The sequence below is a fragment of the Hemicordylus capensis genome, chromosome 8, assembly GCF_027244095.1.
Source record: "Hemicordylus capensis ecotype Gifberg chromosome 8, rHemCap1.1.pri, whole genome shotgun sequence".
NCBI lineage: Eukaryota > Metazoa > Chordata > Lepidosauria > Squamata > Cordylidae > Hemicordylus > Hemicordylus capensis.
This window is the reverse complement of record NC_069664.1, coordinates 8,689,780-8,704,025: the sequence shown is the minus strand read 5'-3', so window position 1 is coordinate 8,704,025 and position 14,246 is coordinate 8,689,780. Positions and strand designations below refer to the sequence as shown.

The 14,246-nt window shown below is 45.3% G+C and overlaps 1 protein-coding gene across 2 annotated transcripts in view; it reads right to left on the bottom strand.

Moving 5' to 3' along the window:
• The window catches only part of ADAM9 (ADAM metallopeptidase domain 9), a 68,694-nt gene that overhangs the window by 48,625 nt on the left and 5,823 nt on the right, over window positions 1-14,246 (bottom strand). For both annotated transcript variants that reach the window (XM_053269161.1, XM_053269160.1), the window contains exon 2: window positions 1,743-1,840. In XM_053269161.1, the coding sequence (XP_053125136.1) occupies window positions 1,743-1,840 (98 nt within the window). The remainder of the gene's footprint in view (window positions 1-1,742; window positions 1,841-14,246) is intronic.

The following is a 14,246-nucleotide window of genomic DNA, read 5'->3' as shown; positions in this document are numbered from 1 at the left end:
TAAAACAAACCACTAAAACAATAAAAAGCTAAAACAAATTAAAAGAATATAACAATTAACAATTTTAAAAAAATTTAAAACAGCAATTAAACAGTTTACGGTAATTAAAAGCCCCAAAATCGGGTTTGGCCCTGGCAACGGTAACTCATACTTTTGTCATCTCTCGTCTGGATTACTGTCATGCGCTCTACCTGGGGTTGCCTTTGAAGACGACCCGGAAGCTTCAGTTGGTCATCCAGAATGCAGCGGCCCGCCTACTCATGGGCACTAGGAGATATGACAGTGTGACCCCTCTCTTGTGGTCATTGCACTGGTTACCTGTTTGCTTCCGGGTCCAATTCAAAGTGCTGGTTCTCACCTTTAAAACCCTTCAGGGCTTAGCGCCCGTTTACCTTCAATACTGCCTCTCTCGGCCAGTCCTGCCTCGTCCTGTGAGATCTTCCTAGGTTGCCCGTCTTTCGGTCTCTGGTCTCAGAGAGGTCCATAGTATGAGGGCCCATGGAAGGGCTTTCTCTGTTGCTGCCCCTTCACTCTGGAACTCTCCCCCCCCCACCGTCCCAGATTCAGTCTGCCTCCTCCCTTTCAGCCTTTAAAACCTTATTGAAGACATTTCTTTTCTGCCAGGTGTTTGCCCTTTAATTTATTTTTGTTTTGTGTTGTTTTTAAATCTCGGATGCTATTCTTGTTTTGTACACCACCCTGAGTCTGTGGATTGGGTGGTATATTAAATCTTTTAATTAATACATCAATACAATACAATACGGCTGTTAACATGTTCATAGAATGTAATTATGATATAATACTCATGATGATCGCGTTGGCTGGGTTCTTTATGATTTTTTTAAAAAAATATCCATTTAAATTTTAAAAATCCATTTAAATTTTTTAAAATTGATTTTTATCAACCCTGGCAACTTCTGTGTTAAACTATGGTTTCAAACTACTTGCCTATTTTCAATTTCTCTTATCTCATACTCAGCTTGCCAAGTTCTCTTCTATCTCCAGCAGCCTCTAAATATGGTTATCTGTTCAGATACCCTCTCAAGTTAGAGCTACAAAAACCTTAGTTTCCGAGGGGAGCGGAGCTGGTCTTGTGGTAGCGGGCATGAATCGCCCCTTGCTAAGCAGGGTCTGCCCTAGTTTGAATTTGGATGGGCGACTACATATGAACGCTGTGATATATCCTCAAGGTGATGGGGCCATACCCAATGGAAGAGCATCTGCACACTTGCATGCAGAAGGCCCCAGATTGAATCCCTGGCAGCATCTCCAGGTAGGGCTTGGAGAGACTCCTGCCTGAATCCTTGGAGAAGCTGCTGCCAGTCAGTGTAGTCAATACTGAGCTAGATGGACCACAGGTCTGACTCGGTAGAAGGCAGCTTCCTATGTGATGATGCAGGGGGAAGAGTATGATGGGTCAGTATGTGGAGATGACAACACACCTGGACCCCAAGTCCGACCGGAGGGGGAGGTGCCCTGTGGGGGACAGAGGGTGCCAGAGACAGTCCCTCCTCCCCACTCCTTTATCCTGACATGAGTGGTTCCCATGCCTGTGGTGTACAGGGGCACGATCCTTTCCCCATGAAAGCTGAATATATGGCTACCAAAGAACTGTGGCCAGTGGGTGGGGTTCTGTGCCCCCCACCCCAGGTTTCCTGAACAAAGAGGGGGGCTGCCATGGATAGGACTTGCATACAAAGGAGGAAGTAACCCTTCGATGGTGACCACTCCATCGGAAATACCTGCGCCGAGAAGGAACTGGATGCTTCTCGCCCTTCTCTCGTTATTCTCCTGGGGACTGTAATTTCATAGGCAGACAAATGTGATAATGACTGAAAACCTAGAGAGGAAGGGAAAGGGAAACGTTAAAGAATGAAAACACTCCCATCAGCTCTGTGCAGTGGGACACCTTGCGGAAGACCATCTGCATGCTTGCATGTAGCAGGTCCCAGGTTCGCGCCCTGGCATCTCCCTTGGTTAAGGAGGGTCTACCCTGGCTTGCATTTGGATGTGTGACTACATATGAGCACTGTCTGCTGTCAGATATTGCCCTTAGAGGACGGGGCTCCCGTTCAATTGTAAAGCATCTGCTTGCTGCAGAAGGTCCCAGGTTCCATCCCTGGCAGCATTTCCAGGCAGGACTGGAAAAGACTCCTGCCTGAAACCTGGAAGAAACTGCTGCCAGTCAGTGTGGACAATACTGAGCTAGATGGACCAAAGCTCTGAGTCAGTATAAGGCAGCTTCCTATGTTCCTGTGTAAAGCAGCATCGGGCCAATGTACACCTAACATGGCACCTAACTCAGTGTGAATGTCTCTCCCGGATTGTCAAGCGCTCTCTCAAGGGTCAACATTTTCTCAGTTTTAGTAATCATCAGAGGCCCATTCACACATTATTCACTCGTACAACTATTAAATTCGACTTTGGGTGAATTCGAATCGATTCAAGAAAATCTCCACTCTGTTCAATAGTTTCGGATTCAAATCGATTTGCATTCAACTCAATTCGGGCAAAATTCGTGGACATCCCTATCAGGTTTGCTCCAATTACAGGATTCCTCAGAACTGTACACTGCGCCAAATCCAACCATGGTCAGGAGGAGAACAAAAACAAGGTCAGCAATGAGGCACCTTGTAGGAGAGGCTGGCTTTGAGTGCGTGTCAAAAACTTCCCCCAGGTTTTTCCATAATCACCAGTCTACAGATGGGCAGGAAAGGAGACACACCAGAATCAGCACAGAAATGCTTGACTGTTGAGTGCACCAGCCGTCCTTATTCCACAGCAACAACCACCCGTAGGAACTCCTCCAGACTTCCAGGGGGTTTATCAGCCCAAACTTCTGGAGTAGCCACACCTGATCCAGCAAGGCAATAATTATGCACCCTGTTTGTTGATGTGTACCATACCTCACAAAGTGGTGGCCCGGAAGCCAAACTGTGTGAGAGGGCACGTTAGTGTCATTCCAGAGAGCTCCTAGCAGGCCATGCAAAATAAAATTAATGATAGCCTTAAACACAAATTGTTCTTAAGAGTCTTTCAGTGTCCCTCCTTACCATTTGAGATATAAATGTAAAATAATAATAATAATAATAATAATAATAATAATAATAATTATTATTATTATTATTATTATTATTATTATTATTATTATTTCTTTGCCTAGTGCCAGGACAGCAGTTTTTAGAAAACAAGTAAAGACACCCAACAAGTAAAGACACTCTTCACCCAAGCTTTTACACTGTTTTTACTGCTGCTGCTTTGTGTTTTGGGTGTTACTATTTTATACAGGTTTTTAAACTTTTAAATAGAAATCAATTATTTTTATATTTAATATTTGTACTTTTAATTGTAAAGGTATAAGTGTGCCGTCGAGTCAGTGTCGACTCCTGGCCACCACAGAGCCATGTGCTTGTCTTTGGTAGAATACAGGAGGGGTTGACCATTGCCATTTCCTGCGCAGTATGAGACGATGCCTTTCAGCATCTTCCTATATCGCTGCTGCCCGATAGAGGTGTTTCCCATAGTCTGGGAAACATACCAGCGGGGATCGGAACCAGCAACCTCTGGCTTGCTAATCAAGTCATTTCCCCGTTGCACGATTAGGTGGCTGTCTTTTAATTGTACACTAAACAATTGTACATGTCATTATACATTGAACAATGTACTTTTAATTGTATATTGTTTTAATTATATTAGGGGGTATTTTTTAATGAAAAGCAGTATAGTAATGGAACAATACATAAATAAATGAGAAACTGGACAAATGAGAAAACCTTCGGATATAGAGACTCAAGGCCCTTCCACTCATGAACGGGACCTGGAGGATAATACAAGATCTGCAACATCTTCCTGCAATATCTGCCCATCATTCTTTTCTTGTCCTGGTACTCTTGTTAAGACAGCGCTCTTAACCGCCACTTCGTGAGCTGTGCGTGCTCACACAAACTTTTTTTTAATCCATCTGTTGTTGTCGAAGGTGTAAGTCAATACATACAACTAAAATCTGATTTCATCTGTCTCTGTTAGTCATCTTTTCATACGTGTGTGTGTGTGTGTGTGTGTGTGTGTGTGTGTGTGTGTATAAATTTACTGTTGGTTAACAAACAGAAGTATAATGTGCAAGACATTTCGGCTTCCACCTTTTTCGGTTGCTCTGGTGTTACAGAAACTGCAGTAGCAGTTATAGTATGTCCATGATGATGGAGTGTTCAGCAGTCTAGGACTGGCTGTTGCGGACATGTCACACGCTGTCGTGATTCAAAATTATATGCCAACTGTGTCTGTCTATGACGCACATCTACTTTCAAGAGTATTAGGATGGAAATATTGTATGAAACCAAACAGATCATTGATTAGAGATCCTGCAATGTGATCTAGCCTGTCATCAGGCTGGATCCTGTAACAGAGATCCAGCCAAGGACTGACAAAAGGAAGTACTTTTTCACACAATGCATAATTAATCCATGGAATTCCCTGCCACGTGATGTGGTGATGGCCACTAGCTTGGATGGCTTTAAAAGAGGCTTGGACAAATTCATGGAGGACAGGTCTATCAATGGTTATTATAGTCCACCCTCCAGCCTCAGAGGTAAGATGCCTCAATACCAGTTGCAGGAGAGCAACAGAAAGAGGGCATGCCCTCAGCTCTTGCCTGTGGGCTTCTCAGGGGCATCTGGTGAGCCACTGAGCAAAACAGGATGCTGGACTAGAACGGTCTTGGGCCTGATCCAACGGGGCTGTTCTTATATGATCTACCTGGTGCAATGTGCACGTGCAAACAACCAGGATGCAATATTCAATACATGAGTAAGACAACAAATGACCTAGGTAAACACTTCCGTAATCACAAGTCTGCAATCATTACCAAAAAAAATTAGACCAACCAGTAGCCAAACATTTTAACACTGGCAAACGCACACTATCGTGCGTTTGCCACGAGAAGTGACCGGACTTGTCAATCACTTCGACAGAGATGCTTCTCATCCCCCTAATTTCAATGGGGCACTTATGCATCTAGACTATAGGAAGCTGCCTTATGGGGAGTCAGACCCTTGGCCTGGCTAACTCGGTATTGCCTGGCAGCAGCTCTCTGGGAAAGACCCCGGCCAAGAGTCTTTGCCAGGCCGAACTGGAGATGCTGCCAGGGAATGAATCGGGGTCCCTCCCCTGCAAAGCAGATGCTCTGCCACTGAGCAATGACTCCATCCCCCGGCTTGCGTCCCTTCTGTTTACACAGACACAACTTAAAGAGCCTGCACAACAACAACCCAGGCAAAGTTATTTTTATCTTACTAATAATTATTGCAAGTCATGGCAAGCTAGTCAGCAGGATAGAGATTTTAGACTGAGAACTCCTTTGAGACAAGGAGCCCGTTTTATCATAGCATTTGTTTTTCAAGCTGCTTTGTGAACTTTGTTGAAAAGCACCATATAAATATTTTTAATAATTAAAAAGGGTGGTGGTAGCAATCATAGGAGGGAAACAAACAAACCAAAGTTGAAAACTCTGTTGAGGAGAACTGGCCTTGTGGTAGCAAGCATGACTCGTCCCCTTAGCTAAGCAGGGTCTGCCCTGGTTGCATCTGAATGGGAGACTAGAAGTTTGCGCACTGTAAGATATTCCCCTTAAGGGATGGGGTTGCTCTGGGAAGAGCATCTAGGTCCCAAGTTCCCTCCCTGGCAGCATCTCCAAGAGAGGGCTGAGAGAGATTCCAGCCTGCAACCTTGAAGAAGCCGCTGCCAGCCTGTGAAGACAATACTGAGCTAGATAGACCAATGGTCTGACTCAGTATATGGCAGCTTCCTATGCTCCTATGTTGCTGCCCCCCTACTCTGGAACTCTCTTTCCCACCCCCAGATTTGGTCCGCCTCCTCCCTTTCAGCCTTTAAATCCTTATTGAAGTCATTTCTTTTCTGCCAGACGTTTACCCTTTAAGTTTTAAAAATAAATAATCTCGGATGCTGTTCTTGCCTGTACCCTGAGTCTGTGGATTGGGCGGCATATACAATCTTTTAATTAATTACTTAATTATGTAAACTTTTTATCTCAATGCAAAGGAACCAAAGAACACACGTGAAATATGGTTTCTGCTTTGAAACCAGCAGAGGAGTGTTTCAGCCTCCCCCAGTCTAGGAGACTTAAAGGCCATGTTGCATAAGCTTCAAAGTAAAATTCAAGCATGAAACTGGGATACCTCTGCAGAGCTGACACCATCAGGCTTGGGCCCAGAGCCTGGGAGTGTCTTGGACGCTGAGGAAACAATGGTTGCTCTTGAAAATGTTTATGGAGCTAATCATCCTGCTTTGCCAAGCCATTCCCAGTTGGGAGTGAGTCACACCCACTATGAACCGATCTTTTACTCTTATGGAATCTTTTTTCCTTTGTGCCCTGCTTAAGGTGGGGAGAGAGGACACAGATCTTTTGCATTGCTTCTGGCTTCTCTTTCTAACAACATTACTCAGGCATCTACAAGTCCACTTGCATGTCAGCTCATCAGTGGCCAGTGCTCCCAGCCCTATGGCAAGCAGGACCACACAGATCTCCTCCCCGGAGGTCTCATTTCCACTGCCACTTTTGAGAAGGAAAAAGAGCAGGAATCCCTTCCTGAGCACGGAAGAGGAGTCTCCCTCTGTCTCTTACCATCTCCCGGTGCCAATGACAGAAGACCCACTTCTCTCCCAAGCCCTTTGCCTACGTGCCAGGAAAGGGTTAGAGCGGAAGCGGGGACTGGTGGCAACCACAAATAACAACTGGCTAGTCAGCTAACCAGCCTCAGAACTGACACTGAAGAGACTGAAGTGGTGGATAGCTTCTGCCTTTTAGGATCGACCGTCAACAGTAAAGGATCCAGCAGTCAAGAAATATGCCGCAGACTAGCACTTGGTAGGGTTGCAATGAAGGCCTTGGAAAGGATATTTAGATGCCGTGATGTGTCTACACCTACAAAGATTAGAATCGTTCGGGCAATGGTTTCCCCCGTGACACTCTATGGATGTGAAAGCTGGACTGTGAAGAAGCAAGGCAGAAAAAGCATTGATGCTTTTGAACTTTTGTGCTGGAGAAGACTTTTGAGGACACCATGGACAGCTAGGAAAACCAACAAATGGATCATAGAACAAATCAATCTGGATTTTTCATTCAATGCACAAATGACCAGGCTCAAACTATCATACTTTGGATGTATTATGTGAAAACCCAGCTCCCTTGAGAAGTCCATAATGCTGGGGAGAGTAGAAGGAAACAGAAGAAGAGGACGACCAGGAGCAAGGTGGATGGACTGGATTATGACAGCAATGAATGCACCACTGAAATGCACTACTTGGCCTTAAAGGCCAAGTTGAAGACAGACCATCCTGGAGTGACTCTATCTATGTGGTCGCTAAGAGTCAACACAGACTTGATGGCACTTAATCAATCAGTCAGTCAGCTAAGCCTAGATCTGCTGATTTCCCACATTCCTCTCTGCTGCCTCTGCTCCTCCCTTTCTTCACAACCATAATGTCTGAACAGGGCTTAAAGGTTTGCTGCACAGAAGCTCCTAATTTACAGTCACAAGGGGGAGGCATGAGCTCAAAGTGCTAAATCAAAGTTTAGTGTGATGTCTGAATGCAGCTTTAGACTGTACCAGGAAAATCAACAGATACTGCTACCCCTCTGGAAGGGGTTTGTTTGTTTTATAGATTCCTATCCCATCAGCTTTTAGGGGACGAGGCCACCTAATGGTGCAGCAGGGAAGTAACTTGCCTAGCGAGCAAGAGGTTGCTGGTTCGAATCCCCACTGGTATGTTTCCCAGACTATGGGAAACACCTATATCTGGCAGAAGCGATCTAGGAAGATGCTGAAAGGGTAAACACTTCCTCCTATATTCTACCAAAAAAACCCACAGGGTTCTGTGGTCGCCAGGAGTCAACACCAACTCGACGGCACAACTTTACCTTTACTTGCTATAGCTCAGTGGTAGAGCATCTGCTTTGCATGCAAAAGGTCCCGGGTTCACTCCCTGGCAGCATCTCCAGATAGGGCTGGGAAAGTCTCCTGCCTAAAATTTTTACTTGGAGAGCTGCTGCCAGTCAGTGTAGACAATACTGAGCTAAATGGAGCAGTGCTCTGACTCCAGGCAGCTTCCTACGTTCCTAATGTTTCTCTTTTCCAAATGCACATCTGTTGTTCAAAAGTATTTCCAGTCAGCAATGTGTAGCAACATCCAGTCCGATAAGCTCCTTGAAAACTGCATTTCAGTGCGAGAAAAACACTGCCAAAAATTAAAAGACGTCCCCGCCAATTTCTTGACTGAAGAAGATGTTAGATGCATGACGTAAGAGTGTTGCAAAACAGCCCTTAGGTACCATGAAAGCAGAGAACAAACCCTCCAGTTCCTGTAAATCAGGGTTTCTCAAGCTTGGGGTCTCAGATGCTGGACGACAATTCCTATCATCCCCTGATGCTGTGGCCAAAGGCAAGGATGGAAGTTATAGTCCTACAATTTTTGGAATCCCTATCCTATGGGATAGGGGAGGGCTATGCATCTCCATCAACAGATCTCAATGAGCTTAATACACATTTTGGGAATGCACAGCTTGGATTTTCCCATGACCTTTTGACTCTGGCTATGGATTTTTCCTGTTTCTCACCCTCCCCACTTTCATTCTTAAGCATTTCAACCTTCTTCTTAAAAGATGCAATCTGGTAACATGTCAAAACAGGCCAATCCGTCTCTATAACAAACATGTATGTACTATAAAGCTCTCAAAAGGGAGCCTGCTATTTCTCCAAGAATGTGTTTACAATTCATTCATCAACCAGTTCCCAACGCCAATTCCATATCACACTTCCACACTCTTCTTTCCTGAAAGCGTCTAGCACAGAGCACAACCCAGCCAAAATAAATCCCTTTTAGAATCCCATCCATTCAACGGCACAACTTTACCTTGATGCATTTTCTTTACGAGGCAAAACACCAGATTTTAATGTTCTAGGAAAAACCAATTAGTTGGAGCTTAAGGCGTCAATCACTTATGTTTCAGAACATGATTTCTTAATATGCCGCAGATCATGGCAGGTATCACAAACTAAATTTCAAGGCTGGCATTTTTTGGCACAGCAGGTCCCCGGGGTTATAGCGAACACAGTGTTTGCCAGACAGGGGGACAGTTGTAGGTCTCCAGAAGTTCAGCTTGTGCAAGAGTTGAAGTTGAGGACTGAAGGGGTGTGGTGTGGAGGTGTGGCCTGATTTGAGCTGTCCATTCTACCCTTGAAACATAGAAACTACCTTCTACTGAATCAGACCTTTGGTCCATCTGGCTCAGTCTTGTCTACACTGAATGGCAGCAGCTCTCCAAGGTTTCAGGCAAGAGTCTCTCCCAGGCCTACATGGAAATGCTGCCAGGGAGTGAACCGGGGGTCTTCTTCATGCAAAGCAGATGAGCTATGGCCCCATCCACTAAGGGGAATATCTTACAGCAGACAGTGCTCACAGGCAGTTGTCCATCCACATGTAAACCAGGGCAGGCCCTGCTTAGCAAAGGGGACAATACATGCTCGCTCCTGCAAGGCCAGCCCTCCTCCCATCTAGCTTAGTTCTGTCGGTACCAGGGCTGCACAACTTCAGCCCTCCAGCTACAACGGAGAGGCAGCGTGGTGTAGTGGTTAGAGTGCTGCACTAGGACTGGGGAGACCCGAGTTCAAATCCCCATTCAGCCAGAAGACTTGCTGGGTGACTCTGGACCAGTCACTTCTCTCTCTCAGCCTAACCTACTTCACAGGGTTGTTGTGGGGAGAAACTTAAGTATATAGTACACCACTCTGGGCTCCTTGGAGGAAGAGTGGGATATAAAATGTAAAATCCTCCTCCTCCTCCTCAGTATAAGGAAGCTCCGTATGTTCCTACACTTTCCAGAATTTCCTGCAGGATTTCTCAGCAGATGAGTCAGCGCAAGAAGCAAAGATGCATTCCAGGAATGAGAGCTACAAGGTTTCATGATTTACAAGTTTGAGGAATCTGTTTAAAACCTTTCGATTGACTAAAATGTTTCGGGTTAACTGAGTACCAGGTTCACCCCCACACACACACACCCAAATTAACTACTTAAAGTAAAAGTTCTCCCAAAAATCTGCAGGGGAGCAACCGGCAGCATCTGAAAAAGAGCATGCCACATCTCTGTCACACTACTGGGAATGCCACTTCTAAGAATATTTTGCTGCAATCATCTACAAAGGAAGCACGCTTTGCTTTTCAGAACTATTGTTCTATTAATATGCAACATTTGCATATTAAATCACGGAGGCAGAGTCCAAGCTCAGCATCTTGCCTTAGCCTTCAATTCATTAACGGCAGAATCCTAGAGCTGGAGAGTCTTGCAGAGCATCTGGTCCAACCTTCTGCCCAATTCATCGCCCAGAGCCAGAATATCTCCAACAGAGAGCCATCCAGCCTGTGCCTCAGGACCTCCACTGAGGGGAAGCCCACCACCCACCTAGGAAATCGATAGATTTAAACACCGCTTTTATTTCCAACTCAAAAAGAACACCGTTTATTCACAGATTGCTGCAGATTGCCAGCAAAAGGCACTAAAAATATTAGGTGACATCCTTGTACATCATGTGGATGACTTATTTTATTGTTGTCAATTGCGCTTAAGTTGCAACAGATCACCATCCTGAGAGCCCGATAATGGCCATGGAGCTGTAGTTCAGTGGCAGAGCACTTGCTTTGCATGCAAAAAGTCCCAGGTTCAATCTCTGGCAGCATCTCCAGGTAGGGCCAGGAAAGACTCTTAGGAACAAACTTCTACCAAGTCAGACCCTTGGTCCATCTAGCTCAGTATTGTCTGTACCAGGCCTGCTCAACTTTGGCCCTCCTACAGATGTTGGCCTACAACTCCTATAATCCCTGGCCTTTGGCCACTGTGGCTGGGGATTATGGGAGTTGTAGTCCAAAAACAGCTGGGGGGGGGCCTAAGTTGAGCAAGCCTGCCAATGACTGGCAATGGCTCTCCCAGGTTAAAAAGGCAGGAGTCTCTCCCAGACCTACCTGGAGGAGATGCTGCCCAGGAGTGAACTTTGGACCTTCTGCATACAAGCAGATACTATGCCTCTGCACTAAGACCCCATCCCTTAAAAGGAAGATCTTATAGTAAACAGCACACACATATCCACTCATCCAAATGCAAACCAGGACAGACCCTGCTTAGCAGAGGGAACAATTCATGCTCGCTACCGCAAGACCAGCTCTCCTCCTGCCTGAAGCCTTGAAGAAGCTGCTGCCAGTCAGTGTAGACAATACTGAGGTAAACAGACCAATGGTCTGACTCAGTATACAGCAGCTTCCTATGGTCCTAATCCAGGAATCTCATTGAGGACTATTTGCATCAACGGGCAAGCCCTCTGCATCCTTAGGCGACTATTCAGGCTAAGCCCACTGTCACGAAGCATTGGGTTTCCCTCCTTCCCACTGCCTCCCATGGACCACACGCAAAAGATTGCACCGGTAGAGGAACCAAGAAGCAATGGCCAGTTTCCTGTTGGAAATACACAAGCTTGTAGTTATTCAGAACTGCATTTAGCACAGGTTGGAATAAACAACTTCCTTGCAAGGCAGAGAGCCGGAATAGCTCACTCACTGTTTTGTGAGTTTTCAGTTGATCCTAACACAGGTATCACACTGCTGCTGCTATTTGGATCCTACCTGTGTGAGAAACCCTCCCAATTATTTCTCAGTCAAGGCTAAACATATCTCGAACACCCTGGCCTGAAGAACTATTTAAGTAATAGGTCTTAAGCAATATTTAAGTAATATCTAACTATTTAAGTAACAGGTCATCCCACTGATTTCAAAGGGATATGTACCACACATCAGGGTACCAGTTGAGCCACTCGGAAGCACTCAGCAGATTAATCATGTCCATGACCTGTCTTGGTTCTAGGCAAGTTCTTAATTTTCAGCTGTTGACTTCCTCTGTTCCTGAAGTATATAATTTGAACCAAGATCTAAGCAATGAGACATCTGTTTAGGAGATGCTAGCATGGATGCTTTCCCAGCTTCCTGTTTGGTACCCTGAACACAAGATCCGCGTGAACCCAGATGCCCTCGAGATAGGGAGGGAGCAGCTCCTGAGCATTTCAGGTGACCAAACCGTGTGGGTGTGGCTCAGTCATGTGGGTCTTTCCCATGGAAAGGCCATGCTGGGCTCAGGGGGACAATTCCATAGGGAAGACCCACACAGTCTGGGCCTATCCATAAGCCCAAGTCATTTAAATGTCATCCCAGCCATGGAACAGCTTTCTGCTTTGCACTGGGAAGACCTCTGGAATCCATGGCCCCTCACTGCTCTTCCCCACATTGCAAAACTCCAGCTCTTTGCATTTTTCAAAGAAGCAAAATTCTAGACCTCCTGACATCTGAATCTCTGAACAAAGGAACATAGGATGCTGCCGTGTACAGAGTCAAACCCTTGGTCTATCTAGCTCAGGATTGTCTACACGGACTGGCAGTGGCTTCTCCAAGGTTGCAGGCAGGAATCTCTCTCAGCCCTATCTTGGAGAAGCCAGGGAGGGAACTTGGAAACTTCTGCTCTTCCCAGAGCAGCTCCATTTCTTGAGGGGAATATCTGACAGTGCTCACATGTGGTCTCTCATTCAAAGGCAACCAGGGCAGACCCTGCTTAGCTAAGGGGAACAAGTCATGCTTGCTACCACAAGACCAGCTTTCCTAAAAAATGAGCCCCTATCTTAGGAACATAGGAAGCTGCCATATCCTGAGTCAGACCACTGGTCTATCTAGCTCAGTATTGTCTTCACAGACTGGCAGCAGCTTCTCCAAGGTTGCAGGCAGGAATCTCTCTCAGCCCTAACTTGGAGATGCCGCCAGAGAGGGAACTTGGAACTGAAACTGGTCATACCACACAGTACACCACAGAGTATACTGAGCACCAAGATAAGGCCCCACAGGCAATTGTAACAACACGAGAAGCTGCCTTCTGTTGAATCAAACCGTTGATCCATCCAGTATTGTGTACACTGGAGTGATTCAACTCCAGCCCTCCAGCTGTTTATGGACTACAGCTCCCATCCCCAGCCACAGTGGCCAATAGTCATGGATGGTGGGGACTTGTAGTCCAAAAAGGGCCAAAGTTGTGCAGCCCTGGTGTATACCATCTCACAGTGGCTCTCCAGGGATTCAGACCAGGCCCTTCCCTTTCCTAGCTGGAAATGTCAACAATTGAACCTAGGATCTTCCACATGCAAAGCAGGAGCCACAGGCCCTGCCAACAGCAGACACAACCAACAGAAGAAGGAAGAAGAGGAGGAAGAAGAAGGAGGAGGAAGAAGAAGAGGAGAAAGAAGGAGAAGAGAAAGAAGGAGGAGGAGGAGACCTTTATGTCACCCTCCTAACTCCTTGGTAGAAGAGCAGGGTAGACATAAATCTAACTAGGTGTTTTTCTAAATTTCCAAATCTGTTTTTGAAGCCATAACTGATACTCGCTTTCTAGAAAAAAATACTTTAAAAGAAAATTCTCTTCTACCAGCAGATACCAGAATGATGATATTCAAGAGGCAAAGATAACTCTGGATTCCAGTACTGCCTACTGAATTTTTGACTTTGTCATATGGATACAAACGCTTTATGCTTTGGTGTCTTCGCTGTTCTTAAGTAACTTCTGCAAAGTTTAGGAACACTGTCCAAGTTTTCTCTTCTCTTTTGCCACATTCATTTCATGGAAGAGGTTTCCCATTACCTCAAACTCTCCTCTCTCCATCCCAAGATTAAACACTGGCACAGACATTCTTTAAAAAAAACAAGCAAACCAAAAAACCAGTTTTGCTGCTAACAGCAAAAAAAGCCAAAATAGTTTTAAAACCTCCTAGATCCCGATGGCTTCCAAGCAAACAGGGAAACACGAACTGGGTTGTTTTTGGCATGCTGATATTTAAGATATTCTCTACAGGGTCTGCCTAAAGTTTGCATTTGGATGGTGACTACATATGAGCATTGTAAGATATTCCTCTTAGGGGATGGGGCCATAGTTCACTGGAAGAGCATCTGCAAGCTTGTATGCAAAACGTTTCAGTTTTGACATGTATTTATTATTATTTAAAATATTTATACCCCACCCCTCCAGTGCACTACTGCTCAGGGTGGCTCACAACAATAAGATAGACACGAGATACAATAAAAGTGATGAAATTAACTAAATTAAACAAACAAACAAGTTGTAAGATTAAACAAACAAGTTGTAAGATTTAAAA